General features: G+C 41.2%; 1 protein-coding gene across 1 annotated transcript in view; it reads left to right on the forward strand.

Moving 5' to 3' along the window:
* LOC147305274 (vitamin D3 receptor A) overlaps positions 1-20,235 on the forward strand; it is an 84,534-nt gene that overhangs the window by 38,107 nt on the left and 26,192 nt on the right. Inside the window, exons 3-4 of the mRNA XM_086278577.1 lie at positions 17,877-18,024; positions 19,261-19,391. Coding sequence (XP_086134703.1) covers positions 17,879-18,024; positions 19,261-19,391 — 277 coding nt within the window. The 5' untranslated portion in view covers positions 17,877-17,878. The remainder of the gene's footprint in view (positions 1-17,876; positions 18,025-19,260; positions 19,392-20,235) is intronic.

The raw sequence follows: 20,235 nt of genomic DNA on the forward strand, positions 1-20,235 counted from the left end.
AAAACTTATCCAAAATTCAAAAACAAAAAAACAAAAACAGAGATACATAGGCAAATAGGACTTTAATAATTATTTTATTTATTATACTGGCAGTTCAAAAGGTCCATTGATTGAGGTTTCGTTTTTTTGTTCTCTAGGCAGATTGCGCTATGTGGTATTTTTCAGGGGGTTAGTTAAGTTCAGTAAATTGATAGAATAATAACGGTATGGAAACCTGTCTTTTTTGTACACCCTTATATGTATAAATTTAACTGAATACACTTTCAACATTCAGCTTTAAAAAATGCACTGTATAGTGTAACTTTGTATACAGAAACTATATTAATTAGACCAACACAGACAAAGTCCTCCAGTCAAAGCTCTTCATTGGCTGCCTTATCACTGGAGCATTCTTTAACAATCTAACTAATAATAAAAAAGCAGCTAATTTCTGCTGTTCCCTGACTTGCTTGGAACCACTATAGTGTTTCATTTGGCATGATTTTACAGCAGGTGCCCTTCCTGATTTTCTGTGTCTCCTCCTGGGTTTGAACTGGGGATCTTTGACTTGTTATGCAAATAGGTAAACTACTATTGCTCCTACTACTAGTGCTACTAAAATAATAAAAATAATAATCAACTTTTGATACATATAAAATGAGTGAAAAGAACAAGTAATGCAAGTTATACAAAGGCCACTCTGTATTGGTGGGTCTTTGAAAGCTTTTTGAAATGAGGAACTGATCATGCTGGTGTTAAATAAGTAATGTTTGTTCCACCGAATTGGGGATAAAACAGATAAAGCACGATCCTTTATTTTAAGCCTGTAACCTTTTAACTGTAATTGATTATGTAGTCTGAGTCATCTGGGCGGTGTAAGATGTTCACACTTCCGAGATATAGAGTCACTACATAGTGATTTGAAGGTAATCAGTAAAGTCCTTTCCAGATGAAACTGATATAAACTAGGACTGGGTCCTGTCGGACCTAACATGCTTTGAGGGGAGTTTCTGCAGGTCTAATGTTTAGAAGCCCTCCTAAATCACTGCGTTTTATCTTTCTGGTAACAGTAATAAAAATGTAAGTGCTAAGTCATTTTCCACTAACTGTTGACACTGATAACATGAATAGACATTGCAAAGCAATGAAATGCCTCATTAGAAGTTACCATTCACTTTAGGCAAACACTGGAAAGCAGTACAGATGTCTATAACACACTGTTTGCTGCTACAACTACACGTTTCTTTTCCAAATATTTATTTATAAGTGACTTATGTATGTATGTATGTATATATATGTATATATTGTACTATTCTTAGTTAGCGTATTGTCTGTCTTGTCTTAATGTTGGTTTAAAATGGAGCACTGTAACAAAAAATAATTTCCCCCAGGGATCAATAAAGTATTCTGATTCTGATTCTGATTCTGATAAAATCCACAGCAATTTCAGATGAGCGGCAGTAGATTTGGCTTTATGTAATGGAACCCATATCTAGAAGTGATTGGGAATAAGAAGTTGAGCAAATGTGTGCCAAATCTGATAATGACATTGTGAAAGAAGGCATAAGCTACTTTCCATTGTTCTGTGGTCTTTTGTTATGGATGTAATGCATTACGCGGATGTGTCATAATGCTTAAGTCAAAATGTAATGTGAAGCATTTCCTTTGCACTTTGCTGTGTTTATCCTTAGAAGATACTGTGGTAGAAAACAGGTTTTGTTCTTATTTAATCATACTCCATGTGCTTTTAAAACACGAAAATAGTACACATCCAATGCAGAATTTACTGTCTAATTTTTAAATGCTTGTCATTTTTTTGTTATTTCCCACACATCATTTTCTACTGTGCAAACATATCTATGTAGCAAACACTGGTGTATGTCCAGTGCTTGCTACCATTTTTGCCCCGCCATCAGATCTCTCCACTAGATCACAGTTTACGTCAGCAGGGATCTGGCCTGAATTGCAGCCTTTATTAATGTGCTATTTGCTTTACTTGGCCCAGCTTTAAGGGAAAGCAGGGGCATTATTAATATTAAGTTATTTAAATAGCATAATGTCTAGTAGAGCAGGGCGATATGACCAAAAATATTTATCACGATATAGATTTGAAAATTTGCGATAATGATATAACTGACGATATAATTGACACTAGACAAAATACTTTCCAACTCCACAACTTTATTAGTTAAAAAAAAAATCTATGTATTTTCACTTAAACAAGCAGCTGTTTTTTTATCTGCATTTAAGTTGTATAAAAATGTAACAGTGCCAGTGTAAATTCCTCGCTGATAGTTTAACCAAAACGCATTTCCAGTGGAAATTGGCCGACATATCCTCAGCATAACCATGTATAATATCCACAAAACTTAAAAAGAGGCTATACACACACAATACGGTAATATTATGTTGAAGCACAGTACGTATCACTCCGCGAGGCTCCTGCCTACGATAGCCGTAATGCTCCAACAATCCATCAAGCAGTCCGGGTTCGTAGTTTAGTAAAGTCGTACTGAAACATCTGACAGATTTTCGAGCGCCGTGTACATAAAATCATTTCGAGGTCAGTAAACACAACCAGAATTCAAACATAAGGCACACGGGATTATAAGGGGCACTGTTGATTTTCAAAAAAATCAAAGGATTGATTTTAAGTGTGCCGTATTTTCCAAAAAACACGGTAATAACGACGGCCCGCTAGCACGCTCTACCAAAAATAGTGCTTTGTTGTGTATCTGACAGACGAAAGCTAAACCAGTTCCACATCACTGAAGTTGCAGCATTGTTACAAACCAATTCTGGTTCATCCGTTTCATTCAACGATCTGCTTTCGCCATTTTCATTCCCCGTCGCCTTTTTCGCCATGTGCGTATGAAAACAAAGGCACTGTGCATGCGCGTTTTACCCATATTCTATCGCGATAGTCGTTGCCCAACATTATACCGGTATTACCGTGAACGATATGATATGGCCCAGCCCTAATGTCTATGTTGATATCCACTCAGCTGCTTGACAAAGACCCTTTTGTAAAGTGCAGTTTGTACAGTTTTATGTATATGTTGTTTTAGCTTTGTAAGCTAGCAATCAGCTGTGTTTAAAAGTATAAGAGATGCTTTAGTCAGTCCTAAAATTTTGAATAGAATCGCATATTATTTCTTTTGATGTAGTATTTTGACAAGATCCACTACTTAATCAATTTTGGAAATAATCCAGAAGTAGGGGCTGCCTTGTATGCTGACATTATTGAAAACAGCAGAACTAGCTTACAGTTAAAACAGATTGGTTGCTTGCGTCGTTATCTGTGGCTCTGTTTTCCACACTGTAGCTGTACTCTGACTTTGACTCTGCATGACAGCTCAATCAGCTGCTGTTTGCCATTATTCACATGTTCCAGGTCAGCAGATGATAAGAATATATTGATCACTAATAACAAAGCCTTAGCTCATCATGTGTGCAAGTGTCTTCTCAGTTGAAAGAGTTGAAGGAGTTGTGCAAAGAGCCTCTGTTTTATCCCAGATCTCTTTTGGGCATTTTGAATTTTACCCAGACATAAGTGTAAGTAACCCCGTATGCCCTCTAAACAAAAGTGGATATGATTTGTGCAAAATAAATGGTCTCCTTGCCAGTGTGTACATCACAGCTACATTTCTCACTAAGCCAGCAAAATCAAGCTTCCACATCCAGTGCTGGACACACCACGTGACACCCTGTGGCTCCAAAAAAGACAGCTGTAAACTATGAGGACAATTTCCTGACTAACATATCTGAAGAACTATAAGTTGTGTGGAAAACATTTGCAAAATTTGGCCCTGAGGGTGCTACCGCAAGAAAGCTCATGCAGTGAGTAATGGAAAGAAATCATCTTCATTGTTTCCTTCTCTTTATCCACACTCGACTGCCTCATTATTTTCTGTTATATTTTCAGCAGTGGCCTTCGCTGTGTTCTCAAATACTACTTTTTCTTTCCTCTTTTACGCCTTCAGTTTCCATCTGTCTCTCCCTTTTTCACTTTCTCCTTTCATTACTTAATTCCCTGCTTTCATTTTTTTCATGACTTCATTCCTTTCTTTACAAGCTCCTCTCTGTCTCACCCTCTCTTTCTCTCACTCCTCCCTCTTCGTCTCCCTGACAGTCTGCCAACAGCCCAACAGCCCAGCCTGTTCGTTTTCGTCCTCCGCCTAGAAAACAAGGTCTAAAGTTCAAAGCTGCTGTTGTGGATTGGCGGAAGGAGAGGGAACACAGAAGGAGGCCAGACCTGGGTCAAAACAGACTTGAATATCGTCTTAAGTAGATGGAATTTAAATTTAACCAGATACCACATTTTAATTTCAGCACACGTAATCACTTTGAATTGGGTGAATAAAACAGGAATCGTTTACTCTGGTCTTGACCAGCGTCTCAACACATTTTATTCAAATGCGATAGTCCATCCATCCATCCATCCATCTTCATCCGCTTTGTCCGGGGCCGGGTCGCGGGGGCAGCAGCCTAAGCAAAGAGGCCCAGACCTCCCTCTCCCCAGCCACCTCCTCCAGCTTATCCGGGGGAATACCAAGGCGTTCCCAGGCCAGCCGAGAGATATAATCTCTCCAGCGTGTCCTGGGTCTGCCCCGGGGCCTCCTCCCGGTGGGACATGCCTGGAACACCTCACCCAGGAGGCGCCCAGGGGGCATCCTTGCCAGATGCCCGAACCACCTCAGCTGGCTCCTTTCGATGTGGAGCAGCAGCTGCTCTACTCTGAGCCCCTCCCGGATGGCCGAACTTCTCACCCTATCTCTAAGGGAGAGGCCAGCCACCCTTCGGAGGAAGCTCATTTCTGCCGCTTGTATCCGCGATCTCGTTCTTTCGGTCACTACCCACAGCTCGTGGCCATAGGTGAGGGTAGGGACGTAGATCGACCGGTAAATTGAGAGCTTCGCTTTTACACTCAGCTCCCTCTTCACCATGACGGACCGGTGCAGCGTCCGCATTACTGCAGCTGCAGCCCCAATCCGTCTGTCGATCTCCGGCTCCCTTCTCCCATCACTCGCGAACAAGACCCCGAGATACTTGAACTCCTCCACTTGTGGCAGGAACTCATCCCCGACCCGGAGTGGGCACTCCACCCTTTTCCGGCTGAGAACCATGGCCTCAGATTTGGAGGTGCTGATCCTCATTCCCGCTGCTTCACACTCGGCTGCGAACCGTTCCAGTGCGAGCTGGAGGCCTTCACCCGATGAAGCCAACAGAACCACATCATCTGCAAAAATCAGAGATGAGATTCTGAGGCCACCAAAGCGAAAGCCCTCCGCCACTTGGCTGCGCCTAGAAATCCTGTCCATAAAAATTATGAACAGAACCGGAGACAAAGGGCAGCCCTGGCGAAGCCCATCACCCACCGGGAACGAGTCCGACTTATTGCCGGCAATGCGAACCAAGCTCTTGCAACGGTTGTATAGGGATTGAATGGCCCGTAGCAATGGGCCAGACACCCCATATTCCCGCAACACCTCCCACAGGACACCCCGAGGGACACGGTCGAATGCCTTCTCCAAGTCCACAAAACACATGTAGACTGGTTGGGCAAACTCCCATGCACCCTCAAGTATCCTGGAGAGGATAAAGAGCTGGTCCAGTGTTCCGCGACCAGGACGAAAACCGCATTGTTCCTCCTGTATCCGAGGTTCGACTAACGGACGAACTCTCCTTTCCAGCACCCTGGCATAGACTTTCCCAGGGAGGCTGAGGAGTGTGATCCCCCTGTAGTTGGAACACACCCTCCGGTCCCCTTTCTTAAAGATGGGGACCACCACCCCGGTCTGCCAGTCCACAGGTACTGCCCCTGATCTCCACGCAACATTGCAGAGGCGTGTCAACCAGGACAGCCCTACAACGTCCAGAGCCTTCAGGAACTCGGGGCGGACCTCATCAACACCAGGGGCTCTGCCACCAAGGAGTTGTTTAACTGCCTCAGTGACCTCGCCCCCGGAAATTGGCGGGTCATTCCCCTCATCCCCAGACTCTGCTTCCTCCTCGGAAGACGTGTCAGTGGGATTAAGGAGGTCCTCGAAGTATTCCTTCCACCGCCTGACAATTTTCTCAGTCGACGTCAGCAGCGCTCCGCCAGCACTATACACAGTGCAGGTAGAGCACCGCTTTCCCCTCCTGAGACGTCTGACGGTTTGCCAGAATCTCTTCGAGGCAGTCCGAAAGTCTTTTTCCATGGCCTCTCCGAACTCCTCCCACACCCGAGTTTTTGCTTCAGCCACTGCCCGAGCCGCATTCCGCTTGGCCTGTCGATACCTGTCAGCTGCCTCCGGAGTCCCACAGGCTAACCAAGCCCGATAGGACTCCTTCTTCAGCCTGGTGGCTCCCTTCACCTCTGGTGTCCACCATTTGGTTTGGGGATTACCACCACGGCAGGCACCCACCACCTTGCGGCCGCAGCTCAATACAGCAGCTTCGGCAATGGAGACTCTGAACATGGTCCATTCGGACTCAATGTCCCCAGTCTCCCTCGGAATGCTGTCGAAGCTCTGCCGGAGGTGTGCGTTGAAGATCTTGCGGACTGGGGCCTCTGCTAGACGTTCCCAGCACACCCTCACTACGCGTTTAGGTGCACCAGGTCTGTCCAGCGTCCTCCCCCGCCACCTGATCCAACTCACCACCAGGTGGTGATCAGTTGACAGCTCAGCCCCTCTCTTTACCCGAGTGTCCAGAACATATGGTCGCAGGTCTGCTGATACGATTACAAAATCGATCATCGACCTACGGCCTAGAGCGTCCTGGTGCCACGTGCACTTATGGACACTCTTATGTTCGAACAGGGTGTTCGTTATGGCCAAACTGTGGTTAGCACAGAAGTCCAATAACAGAGCACCGCTCGGGTTCAGATCAGGGAGGCCGTTCCTCCCAATCACACCCCTCCAGGTCTCGCTGTTGTTACCCACGTGAGCATTGAAGTCTCCCAGCAGGACAACAGAGTCTCCAGGTGGAGCATCCTCCAGCACCCCCCCCAGGGACTCTAAGAAGGCTGGGTACTCTGAACTGCCACTCGGCGCATAAGCGCAGATGACAGTCAGGACCCGTTCCCCGACCCTAAGGCGCAGGGAACAAACCCTCTCGTCCACCGGGAAAAACCCCAACGTACCGGCAGCAAGCCGAGGGGATATTAGGATACCCACCCCAGCCCGCCGCCCCTCACCAGGGGCAACTCCAGACTGAGACAGAGTCCAGCCCCTCTCCAGGAGACTGGTTCCAGAGCCCAAGCCATGTGTAGAGGTGAGCCCGACTATATCTAGCCGGTACCTCTCAACCTCACGCACTAACTCAGGCTCCTTCCCCACCAGAGAGGTGACATTCCATGTCCCTATTGCCAGTCTTGGCAGCCGGGGGTCAGTCCGCCAGGGCCTCTGCTCCTGGCCGCCACCCGGCACACAATGCACCCGACCCCTATGGCGCCTCCTGTGGGTGGTGGGCCTGCGGGAGGATGGGCCCATGTCTCCTCTTCGGGCTGTGCCCGGCCGGACCCCATGGACTAAGGCCCGGCCACCAGACGCTCGCCCTCGGGCACCCTCCCCGGGCCTGGCTCCAGGGCGGGGCCCCGGTAACCCTATCCCGGGCAGGGTAAACTGTTCCCTCGGTGTCCTTTTCATAAGGGTCTTATGAATCGCTCTTTGTCTGGTCCCTCAATGCGATAGTGAAAGAATAAAATGTTTTTGTCTTAAGTCTTGTGCCTTAAATGCATTCAGAATAAGGGAAATACCCTCTGCACCAGCAACAACAATATGAAATGTTAATACAAGGCAGAATGGATCCATGCTGTCATTGTTGTTTATGACTCATCATGACCAGCAGCAGAAACTGGGACTCATTAGACCGGGCAACATTTTTCAATTTCTTTTTTCCAGTTTTGATGAACGTGTGTGAATTGTAACCTGTTATGACAGCAGTGACTCCTGTAGCCCAGTTGCTTCAACGTGAGATGTTCTAGTGCATAGCTTGGTTGTACTGAGTGATTATTTAAGTAACTGTTGCTTTTCTATCAGCTCGGATCAGTCTCCCCATTCTCCACTGACCTCTGACATCAATAAGGCATTTTTTTACATGTAGAACTGCTGCTGGATCTTCACTTTTTTCTAGTTCATTCTCTGTAAACACTAGTGATGGTTGGAAAATTGCAGCAGATCAGCAGTTTCTAAATTACTCAGACCAAAACAGTGTGGCACCAACAAACACACGATGTTCAAAGCCACTTTCTGAGGAATTATATTTTGATTGGTTGGTCATTTTTCATGTTTCCACATCCTGCCTATGCTTAGTGTATACCAGCATATTTTCTATGTGACTAATCTATTCATTTGTACGGCTGGGTTGTTCTGGGTTGTTCCAATGTTAGAATGTGAGTGTGTTTGCCACAAAGACATGTATACTCTATTGTTCGTGGGCCTCCACCCGAGTAAGCTAAGTGCTCACCTGTATTTTCCCAGCACATCTTCTTTCAGCCTCCATCTTTGTGGTACCTGTAATAAAAAAAAAATAAAACAAACTGACCTACTAACTTGTGCACACGCTCAGCATGTACCATGCTGGCAAGTAGGCACATATAAAGGAGGTAAGAACATGCTCTGGTTTTGCAATGTGTTCACTGAGTTGTATGTAATAATTTGAGTAGGGCTAATGAATAACAGGAATTTATAGTGCATCTGCATTTTGTGTTTTATTGAGGAGTATCATTTATAGATGATTTGTTGCTGGCTTGAAAACTATATTTACTTAAAGCACATAATGGTTAAAGACCTTGACAAAGCTGAAACATTACTACTTTCTTAGCAGTTCAAATAATGTTAATAAGCCTGCATTAGTAGAGGACTTTTAAGTCTGACTTTGCTCTTACAGCAGGAAGATCACGACTTTGTTGTTGCGTCAATTAAATTTTCTGATGGCCTCCATTAGTACTAGGGCTGCACAATTAATATAATTTTAGTCCTGATCTCAATTTTAACTTTCCACAATTACCGGTACATTGTGTCTGAGTACCTGACCACAGGGTTGTATGTGCCAATTACAGCTGTTCCTGCACAAAGTTTCTTGGACATAGTCTTGATGAGTAACTCTCCATTAAAAGACAGATATGCAAAAAATCCAAATGTCTACAACAGTAGAAAGTGAAGAGCTTGTCTCTGGAAAAGAACCATCATTTATTGTTGGAAATTCTTGGAATTAGTGCAAATGGTGCTAACCAAAAAATCCTCCAAAGAGTTTTGAAGAGTTGTGTCTCAACTGTAAAGCAACACAACTTATTCAACTGACTGAAAACACACCACAAACTGCTGGATAATTTATGCCTGAAGGCCAAGAAAAGCAATGCAATGGTTACTAACGCATTCAAAAATCAACTAAAGTCGTCTCTAAGAAAGAAGACTCTGCATAGCAGTCCAGCTCACAAAGACGGAGAGAAACCACCAACACAGCCATATTACATTTGGACAAATATTTTGTCTCCAGGCTTCTGGAAAATGGTCAGCATGCTGGACAAAAGCAATTATTTTTTTCAAAGTAGCAGTACCTGTACTGTGCGCAAGAGCATGCAGGGGAAGTGGAGAGGGATCTCACAACTGGGGAGTACTTTGCTACGAGTTTCAATTGCAAGCAGGTACAATTAATGATGTGTCTGCAAAGATGTTTTAATTAGCTGGAATGTAATACATTTAAAAAGTGAAAGCGAGTACACTGTTGATTTAGTTTTGTTTAAGATTTTGGCGCAATTTAAAAAAATATATTTATAGTTTTCTCCTAAGATATGTGCAAAATTTAGTTTAATAAGGGAGAGAAATTTTATTTTGATGCAAAGATTTGTACATTAGTAAACTGTAGTCCAATAATTGTGACAGCAGTGTCACAGTTGGGTGCAACAATAAACTTTTTTCACTAAAAATGAATAAACATGACCAATAATTGTGGTTTCAATACTGATCATAATAAGTCATCCATCCATCCATCTTCATCCGCTTTATCCGAGGCCGGGTTGCGGGGGCAGCAGCCTAAGCATAATAAGCATGATAGTCATTTTGGCCATAATCATGCAGCCCTAGTTAGTATCTTTAAACTGACCTGGACACACTGAAGGACGAGAACTTCCTTTGCTTTCATTGCATTCAACGTTCAGGCATCTGTTTGCGTAAAATCATAATGTTTGACATCTTGTGACGCCGATTTTTTACCATACTTTAATCAAGCCTATTGTAGTTTATTAATGCTGACATCCATGCCTTGGATGATAATTTACTCATGTTATTGTTATGTGTCTGTGCATGTTATTTCTACGTGTTAAATTATTTTCTTGTTGTTTTAGTTGTCAGTGAAATATTTTGCTTGTTGAACAAAAAAATTGAATTCAGTTCACATGTTTATTTTAAATCCTTGCAGCCTCCATTCTTCCAAAGTCAGAGGTATTGTGTTTTAGCGTGATCAGACCATTTATTCTTGTCAGTTTGAAGCCATCTAGAGTAGCCTTGAACAGAATTAGTTTTCTCAATTTTTCAGAAACTTTCAGTTTTCTGTTAACAAACAATGTTTGGTTATAACTCAAGAATTTATTGTCTAGTTTCTACATTCTAAAGTGTCTACATTTATTAAACGTACCTGCTGCTTTGAGTTTGTTTATTTCCCCCATAATATTGGCCCTTTACGCCCCAGTCACATAGACCCAGAGACCAGTCGGCAATAGACACTCATTTTTCCATAGAGACCGGTGGTTCCCAGGCAGTTGCCAATCGTTCTCTAAGCCTGTGTGATGAGTCCTTTGGCACTTCTTCCTCCACTGAGCTTGATTTCTGAGCTCACTGAAAGTCCGATTCTGCTTACCAGATAGCACCATCATACCCCTACCTATAGTTGTCTTTCTATCCACTATTTACCTAGTGTTTGCATTGAAGGTCAGCCTGTTTCTGTCACAAACAGTCTTTCTTCTTGTTCCTTTTGCAGGAGAATGTTTTGACAGCACTGCAATTTATTTCATAATGTGTCTAAAACATAGATCATATGTCAAGATTGTCTTTGATATAAGATCATAAAATCACCCACCTCCCTCTGTATGTTTTGATGTCCAGGATTCATGGAGCCAAATGGGAATCAAATGTCTTTGGACTGAAATTTTTAAAGAGAAAACCCACCTTGTCAAACAAAATTTAACTTGTAGTTTCTCACTTTCCAGCTCAGTAAACAAAACCAGTCAAGCCCTGAGGTGACACAGCCAGAAGTCTCTGTATATCACCAGAGTGAGGAAACATTAGAAGTAGTCATTTATTTTTCGAGTTGTGGGATTTTTGAGTATGTGTACGAGTTAAAGCTCCGGCTCAGCTGCTGCTCTGTTGTGATGTAGTGGACTAGAGTTTATGGCAGTTAGCTTCTAGTGAGGCCCACTGTGAGGCAGCTGGTAGTAAAAGTAGGCCATGTTCCCTGTAGTGCCGCGTATAGAGGAGTTCACACTATATCATATAAAGAACAACAAAAAACTTTTTTCTGCTCAGCTTTGAAGTGAAACTATTCGGAGGGAAAATGTTAGGCCCCTCTTAAGCCTTGCAAGATTTTGTTAACCAGAAGAAAATGCTGATGGAAAGTATTTTGTTGAACTATTTAGCCCAATGTTGTTATTAAGAATGCCCCACCTTAGACAGCCGAGAGGGAGAGGAACCTCAGCGTACATGCAACAAATACAGGACAGTTGATGTTGATGTACTGCTTCATAATTTTAAAATGGCATTACAGTGTGCAGTGCATAGTTGTGTTTCGGAGTAAAATATTGTCAAATAGATTCTGGTTAATTTTGACAGAATATTTTGACAATATTTTACTCTAGTTTTAGTCGACTGAATATTATAAGATTATAGTAGAGCAAATCTAAGGCTCAGTTAAGTAAAATATAAAGTGTACAGGTTTGTCATGTTTTTAACCATTGAAAGTTGCTTGCTTTCAATTGAAATTAACACTGGTTTAGACTTTATTGTTACTATGGTTCATTAACATGCTGTGTCCACATTCAGTCTGGTAGGAGTTACACTGGTGTTGGATTGCACATCTCTAATTTTATGCATCTTCTCAGGAGCTTCAAGTATTCTGAAGTTCAGAAGTTAGTGTTTGTGTGGTAAAAGTTATTTTTCAACTAGTCACTCAAAGAGTGTAATACTGTAATACTTTATTGATCCCTTTATTGTTCTTTTTTCTTGATGTTTACACCAGATCAAAGGTCAGCAGCAGCAGTGTAGGTGGTAGGAATTAAGTTTATCTGCTGTGCTCAGTTAGTGCCAGCTTTAAGTTTCAGTATCTGTAAAACACTACAGCAGCATGTGATGTGTTATGATTCTGATCAAACAAGTCAAACATTTTTATTGACTTTAAGATTTTTTAAGAAAGCCAGTCTGCCTTACTGTTCCACCTAAGTCTTTGTTAATCTGTGCATGTATTTCAGTCACTGTTACTAGAAGAACTCCCCTTTGGAGCTTAGATGGCATGTCTGGGCAAAATCTTTTTTTTTATACTTTCTCTTTATTGATTTTCATCTTATTTTACATACAGAAATAAAGAGGGCAAAGGAAACCAACACATTCACATATGTTCACATATTCCAAAATACACAACGCCTTATTTTACTTACATATATTACATATTACACAGTTGCATGTTCCATTCAAACAAATTCGCAGCTGTCCCTCTGCATCACAGAGGTATCAGTTTCTAGTCTCGTGACGTATAACGAGCCCATCGTTCCCAAAGTCTCTCTCCTTTCTCCTTCTGTAGCCGCAGTGAGAGGGTAATCGGTTCCATACGATGAATTGTGTTAATAATGTCTATGACCAGCTTCCGTGTGGGGCGGCTTGTCTGTAACCAACGTTTAATAATTGCCTTTTTGCATGCAACCATAATTATTTTCAGTAAGTATGAGTCTCTTTTATTTATATCCTCAGGGATATTCCCAAGGTACATGGTACTAAAGGAGAAGTCCAGTGCTACTTCCAGGTCTTCAGTTTAGGGCATGACCAGAAGACATGGATGCAACCTGCAGCGACCTCCCCGTACACCCTCCAGCATGAAGCGCCTGAACCACTTATTTTGGATTTCTGCTTTGGTGTGATGAATAATCTAATTAAATTCTTCCATCCAAAATCTCGCCATGTTAAAGAATTTGTGGTAGATAACACATTCTTCCACATCCGCAACCAATCTTCCTCTGAGATAGTTATACCGGCTTCTTTTTCCCATCGACGACTGACATGTCTTGTTGAGGTCTTTTTCATAGCTATAAAACTTCTGTACATTTTGCCTATAGTACTTCTTATAATGTTCTCACCATAAGCATCCATAAATATTTGGATCACCCCACTAGCATCTGTGTCAAACATTCTAATTTCCTTCCGGAAGAAGCTCCGAACCTGTAGGTAACGATAAAAATCTTCCCTGCCGATCTCGTAAATCTGACACATGTCCTCAAAATTTATCAGCTCCCCATGCTTACCTATCTTACAGATTGCAGTGATTCCATGCCTGGACCACTCCCTGAATTTATGGTCTAACAATGCTGGAAGGAAGCGTGGGAGATACACTGGCCATCCCAGCAACCCTATTTCTCTATTAAGACCAAAAATTTTAATCACATCTGCCCATTTTTTCAGGGAATGTGGCACATTTCTGTTTCTTCCACCACAACCATGTGGTCTTGCTGTTTTAGCAGCATGTAGGATATAAAGATCTGTCTAAGTAGAAAATGTGATTTATGATAGAAGGGAAGCTGGAGTAAAAGAAAAACCGTACCCACCCTGTGGTGAACTGTTGTGGGCGGGCTTTATTCCAGTAGAGTGTTTTCCTACGCAAGAGGTTGTATTTATTGGTCTTCAGTTTTATCATCACTCATAGCTCTTTTAGTTGTTTTTTTCTTTCATCCATTTCACAGGTAAAATAATTCTTTTCTTCTCATATGTGTTAACATCATAGGCTGTAAAAACCATTTTTAGAAATAGTTATAAATCAGGGTAAGTGCATTGAGGTGCATAATTAATAAAGTAATCAAAAATGACTAAAATGTGGTTTTACAACTGGAAGCAAACACCCTCATGTAATCACCACAGGTGTACTGCAGCGCTGACCTTTACTGCCTGCGTCTTTAATAGATGTTGTTTTTAAAAGCTGTGTGGCACTGCCGCTTTTGAAAAAGCTTCAGTGTATTTTATGTTATGAGCAAGCACAAAGTAGTGATTCGGTAAAGAATTTTAAATGTCCTCTTGGTGAGTGTTTGTTCTGTACGATGCACTGCTATGGGATTTTAAAGCCTGCTTTGTGAAACTAGTTTTTACATACGATGAGGGGATTGCTGAATTTTTAACAAGACTAGATGGCTCTCAGCTGCACTGCCCACTGCTTCACAGAGGATAATTGCATCAGCATCAGCATAAACAGCTACTGTAATCTAGCCTGTTTATCCCCCCTCACTACATATTTCATCTGTTGACATTAGATGTCATCTGTATGGCCCTCAGAGGCATTGTGGATGTGTTTTTACAGCTGATGCTGGAGTGTTAATTACAAAAAAGAAGGGGGGGAAAAGAAGCCACAAACAATGTAAATTGGCTTATATTCCTATATATTTATATACTTGAGAAGTCCTTAAAAGAACAGTGAGATTCTAGAACTGGTGTCCTGTTCGCGTCTTTCTGTTTTATTTAAGTCATTAAATTCAAGATGCTGTGATGCATAAATAAGATCAGACCTTTTTTGGTTTATTTTCATGCCTCAGTCTATGTATGTACACACCCGGGACATGAAATTTTAATGACTCTTCTGGATAACATTTAGTAAAATGATTGTTTGGTACACATTTGATTTACCATTGAATTCTGTTACTGAGTATTTACAGTGAGATGGGAGTCACACGGCTCTAATAGTGTGGTGAGCAGGGGTGGGCTTTCGTTTCAAAAACAGCATAGATTCACTTATACATGGAAGACATTATTCATTCTATGTCTTGGTAGTTTGAATATAAATAGTAAGAAATATAAAGTAACTGAGGTATAAAAATAATATGAGGTGACTGAGTCAGATATTCACATTCATATATTTCTTTACAAAAATGCTATATTATATTCAGTGCTATTGTAAAATGTCTTTGTGTGTGTGTGGGGGGGGGGTTAAGGCAACATGGCAAAATTGTATTCATAGTTAGAATCCATTATTCACAGCTGAACTGTTTTGTCCAGAAATATTGCCTGTGTTAGCTCCCTTAATCCAGTTCAGTTTGTTTTAGGGGTGTAAATGTTTATCAAATGTTTAAACCAGTAAGCGTGCAAAACCCTGAAAATTGCTAAAATGAATCCAAACAAAGCACAAAGACTTCTGGCAGACTGCGGTAGCACTATTCCATCAATTATGCTGATCTTAGTTATCACACATTTCAAGTATGATTCCAGATTTGTGGAAAAAGTGATTTGCAGATCTAACTGCTGTTTTAAAGGAAAGATAATGATGATGAGATTAAGGTGGTTTCAGTAACAGGATTAGACAAGAGGAGAGACTGAATAACCTGCCAGGTAAAAAAAAAAAGAAAGAAAGAAAAAAGGAGAGGGACAAGAGAAAAAAGAAGAAAAAAGGGCTGTCATCTCTATCAGCTAATCATGCTCGCTGTGAATAAATAAAATGACAGTTATTAAGCAGTGTTACAAATGACAAACGAGAGAAAACACAAAAGGGGGAAAGTGTTTAAAGGAGAAGTACCGTTTGAGTTGTTAATTACATACCTGCGGCTGAATCGCATTGTTGTTAATCAGCGCTATTAATGAAAGTGCGGGTTGTTATGGTGTTTTTTGTTTTTTAGATCTGTTGAGAGGTTTGACACACTGTCTCCCTGCTTTACCTTCTCTAATTATTTCATTATTCACCTGCTGCTACATCAGTAAACAAAGCTGTTTTTGTGACAGGATGACTAATGGTGGAGGTCTTGTGTCTGTGTGTGTGTTTGTGTGTATGTGTGTGTGCAGATCTGTCCTATCCAACCACCCCAACACACATGCACACGCACTGTTAGAGGAAATCACTGATATGTAAACACCGATACATACGAGCCAGGTTTAGATGGTGAACGTGTGTTAAAGTAATATTCCTTCAGTATTAAGTATGTTTGTATGTTTGCTGGTGTGTGACCTGCACTCCCACTACAGTGTATTCTGGGTAAGTGGAGTGATGCCTTCACAGCCAGAAGCTCCCAGCTCACGTGTCTGTGGGTTTATGTTTTCCTGGGAACTGGTGTTACAGCTTCTACTTCTATGAACGTCAGCTCCTCCCCGGCTATATTCTGCAGCCACGTGACTCCTGCTGCTCCTTACTTCAGTGCATGCAGCCCCCTCCTCTCTTTGTCCTCATTTTGTTGTCTTCCCCTAACTTGACCTCCCCCTCTGTAGTGCTGTTTATCAGCAGGCTCCAACACACTACTCATTTATATGTCACATTGAAATCTCCATCTTTGTTTTTTTCCTTGTATTTTCTACAGTTTTGTTTCACTTTTTTCAAGAACTTTATTCTTAAAAATCAAATTAATTTCAACATGTTTCAAATTTTACTCTTGGAAGTCAACACCACTATCTATACGATTATTACATAGGCAACACAAGGGGACAAAGACAGTGAAGACAGAATCATAAAAAGTTTAAAGAGAAATTCAATTTGAGTCTAAAGGCGCAATAAACATGTCATAGAATGAACATGAAAGGCGGTAAAAAGTTTATGTTCTGTTTTAATGCTTTTTAAGACTTGCATAAGTAGCGGGGTGTTTGTCATATGTGCACTGCGAAAACAGTGAATAAATAAAATTGACATCTTTTTAACACAAAGAGAAAAAGAAATATTAACCATTAAGCCAAATGAGTTGACTTGATGAAAATACAATACTTTAATCAATGCACAGATGAATGGGGAATTAAATTAAATGAAAAACATCAAGCGATTTATTAAGTTAGTGGGCCACAAAAACAGCTTTAGTGATTCTTGTCATTGATTCTTCAAATCTCTGGAAACCCATACGGTGATGGGTGGAGCACCATTCCTCCAAACATTTTTGCTTTAAATGGTGTTTTCGTGATGATTGTGGGCAATTGTGCTAGTTTACATGCTGGTTCATAAGGGGGGAGATTTGGTGTCTATCATTTTAAAATCATCCACCCCACAAAATCTATAAATAGAGGCACTGTCGTCCAGAAAGTCTTGGTCTTAGTCAGACTTTAGACAAAGTTGCATTTGGAGAAAAAAAAAGACTGTTGCTGGTATTATTTTGGTCACAGTTGCCAGTAACTTTTTGTTACACTACTCCTGCATATCTCTCAGAGGAAAGCCAGATGGTGGATGTGCTGGAAAAATTCCGATGGCAGAGAATGTTTCATCTTGGCAGTATTAAATGCATCAGTCTTTTCACAGCCTCTTCAAATGTACGCTGTTCTGTCATTAATTCTTTTTGCCATTAACACAGTAATTTGAAAATTCTTGAGGCGCGTGTGTGTGTGTGTGTGTGTGTGTGTGTGTGTGTGTGTGTGTGTGTGTGTGTGTGGCTGTGGCTGTGGCTGTCCCTGCAGACTCATTCAGCCAATAGCTGCACAATGCAGAGTGTGACTGTCAATGCCTTTTGCTAAATATGCTAATAACCCAACACCTGTTTGTATAAGAGAGAAAAATACACACTTCACCTCTCTGTCGAGCACACAGTCAAAGACTCCCACAGAAGACACAGGCAAAGAGATTTTTAAGCTTATTTGAGGTTGGCTTTTTTATGGATCTGTGCTTAGAGTATTTATGCTGACTTTAATGTCTTTTTGAATTTTTGTGACCAAGACAGCATGGAGCCGCAGTGGTAACCTCTACTGTCTTTTCCCTTTTCTCCTTAGTGATGGAGCCCATGACGGTGACGACGTCAGTGGTCGGGCCGGAGGAGTTCGATCGCAATGCCCCCAGGATCTGTGGCGTCTGCGGGGACAAGGCCACCGGCTTCCACTTCAATGCCATGACCTGTGAGGGCTGCAAAGGGTTCTTCAGGTGAGTTTCATACTTCAGTTGATGTTTTTGCATGTTGTCTGTTTTGCGTTTTGGTGTATGTTTCTGCTGAGTGTAGGGTGTTTCTGGGTCCAGGCAATGTGAATACATCCTGCTGGGTATTTCAGTCTCTGGTTTGGGGGTTTGTTTGCCCCCTTAATAATGTTGTTTGCACATTTCTGCCAAAAGGACCATTAATCAAGTTAAAATAGTGAAACTTAGAAATAAAAAGTTTGAGATAAGAAATAAAAGCTGTTATGTTTTTACTTTCAAACAGCAAAGGGACCTTCTGTTGTATACTTCTGGGTCTTGCTAGTTTAAAATAAATGAAGTTGTATATTCAATAGCTTATGGGAAAAGAAAATGATCATTCTGTTTATTGAACATTGCCAATCTGAGTTTACATCATAACTGTAGATATTACTGCCTGCATGTTAATGAAGAGTGCATTATTGTTGACACTGAGGTACAGTTTGTCTGTTTCTGCCTGGCTGCATGACAACGATTGCAGTGCTTTCAGAAGATTATAAATTATTCAGTGTTCACCACAGTCCTGTTATTTTTCATTTTCTTCCTCATCTCTCTTCTCCTTTTTCTTACCCATTACTCAAACAGTGATATTTTAATGTATGTATACTATTCAGCCACAGTGTGAAAATCACTGACAGCTGAAGTAAATGACCGTCTTGTTACAATGGAAAACGTTGCCTGTTGGTATTTATGTGGATGTTACTTTGTTGCGCACCACCCACTTAAACACTGTTGCTAACCAACACCCATTGTTACACAAGCTGTGGCTTCCCCACAAGGTGCCACACCAAACCACAAAAACTGCTCGGAAACAACTCAATTCATCTGTATTGTGTTTCTTATCTTTGTCTTCAAACTCAGATCTTAATCTCATCACAGAAGTATGTAACCCACACGACTTAAGAGACCAAATGTCCCAGTTTCAGAAATGTTGTGAAACTAAAAGGATTTTTTTTTTTATTCATGTCCCAGCAAATCATGTTTTTGGCACCACAGAGTATATCTGTACAGTATAAAATGGATTTAATCTTTTGGTTTAGGCCTTCTCTTTTTAACTTTAAAATTTTGGATGTCTACATTTCAGTAGTATGTACAGTTCATCTGTTGCTGGGTTATCACCAGAAATGCCTGTTTTTAGTAGTATATCGCTTATGTTATAAATAATAAATGATCCCAAATGAGTAACTGATTCTTTGTGGCTCTTCATAGGCGCAGCATGAAACGTAAAGCTTCCTTCACCTGTCCATTTAACGGGAGCTGCACCATCACTAAGGACAACCGGCGTCACTGCCAGGCCTGTCGTCTTAAACGCTGCATTGACATCGGCATGATGAAAGAGTGTAAGTTGATATTTATGACCTCTAATAGTCTAACAGCACTTATGTTGTTGATGCCATTGCTTGACATGTAAAACATGACTAAAGTATCTTGTATGTAAGTGATCCTTTTTTTTTAATGATTAGTTGTAAGTTACTGGGCTGGGTATCAGAGTGAAACCTGCTGGTTTATATATTCAACTGTGGGGTTGAATATATGCTTTGTTAATGAGGACAAAGCATATAAACAAATGGGCATATAGACAAAGCACTTTTTTATTTCAGTAAGATACACTGAAATAATATTATTTTTATAAATTACATTATTATAAATTATATGACTATAGATGGAAAAATTACGATAGCTTCAAGATCACGATTATGATTAAAAATCATGCTATTATTTGATGTTTGTGCTGGACTTTGATATATGCCTTTGCAGAGTGATACTGAGGCTGATATTAAAGCAAGCATTAACAGCTTTGCTCCTGCTTGACTTACCTTTGATGTAATATTCATGTTCGTATCTGAGATACTGAGCAGCTGGTCTGATGCTGCTTCTGTGTCACTGCTTAAATTAGAAACCAAGGCCACCGCTGCACAAAAGACAATTGAGCTGTAATAATTATTTTATTTCTGTAGCTGGGATGGAAAATCAGCCAATAGCATAAATGGTTTTGGTGTAAATTGATCAAATTTATAGGAAGTAGATATCATAAGGTTTGCACCATGTGGCAAACTCAGTTGTGGGTCAGATTGTTGCTGAACTTAATAATGTTGTTAATTCTCCTTATAGCCTTCCAGATTAGGGCTTCTGTAGTTAGTGAAGTTTAGTTGGTAGGATTAAAGCATTGTAATCAGTTACTGA

The sequence above is a fragment of the Aulonocara sp. 'chitande type north' Nkhata Bay genome, linkage group LG20 (assembly GCF_057382095.1).
Source record: "Aulonocara sp. 'chitande type north' Nkhata Bay isolate Kocher_YH1m ecotype deep benthic linkage group LG20, A_spYH_male_GT1.1, whole genome shotgun sequence".
Taxonomy (NCBI): Eukaryota; Metazoa; Chordata; class Actinopteri; order Cichliformes; family Cichlidae; genus Aulonocara; species Aulonocara sp. 'chitande type north' Nkhata Bay.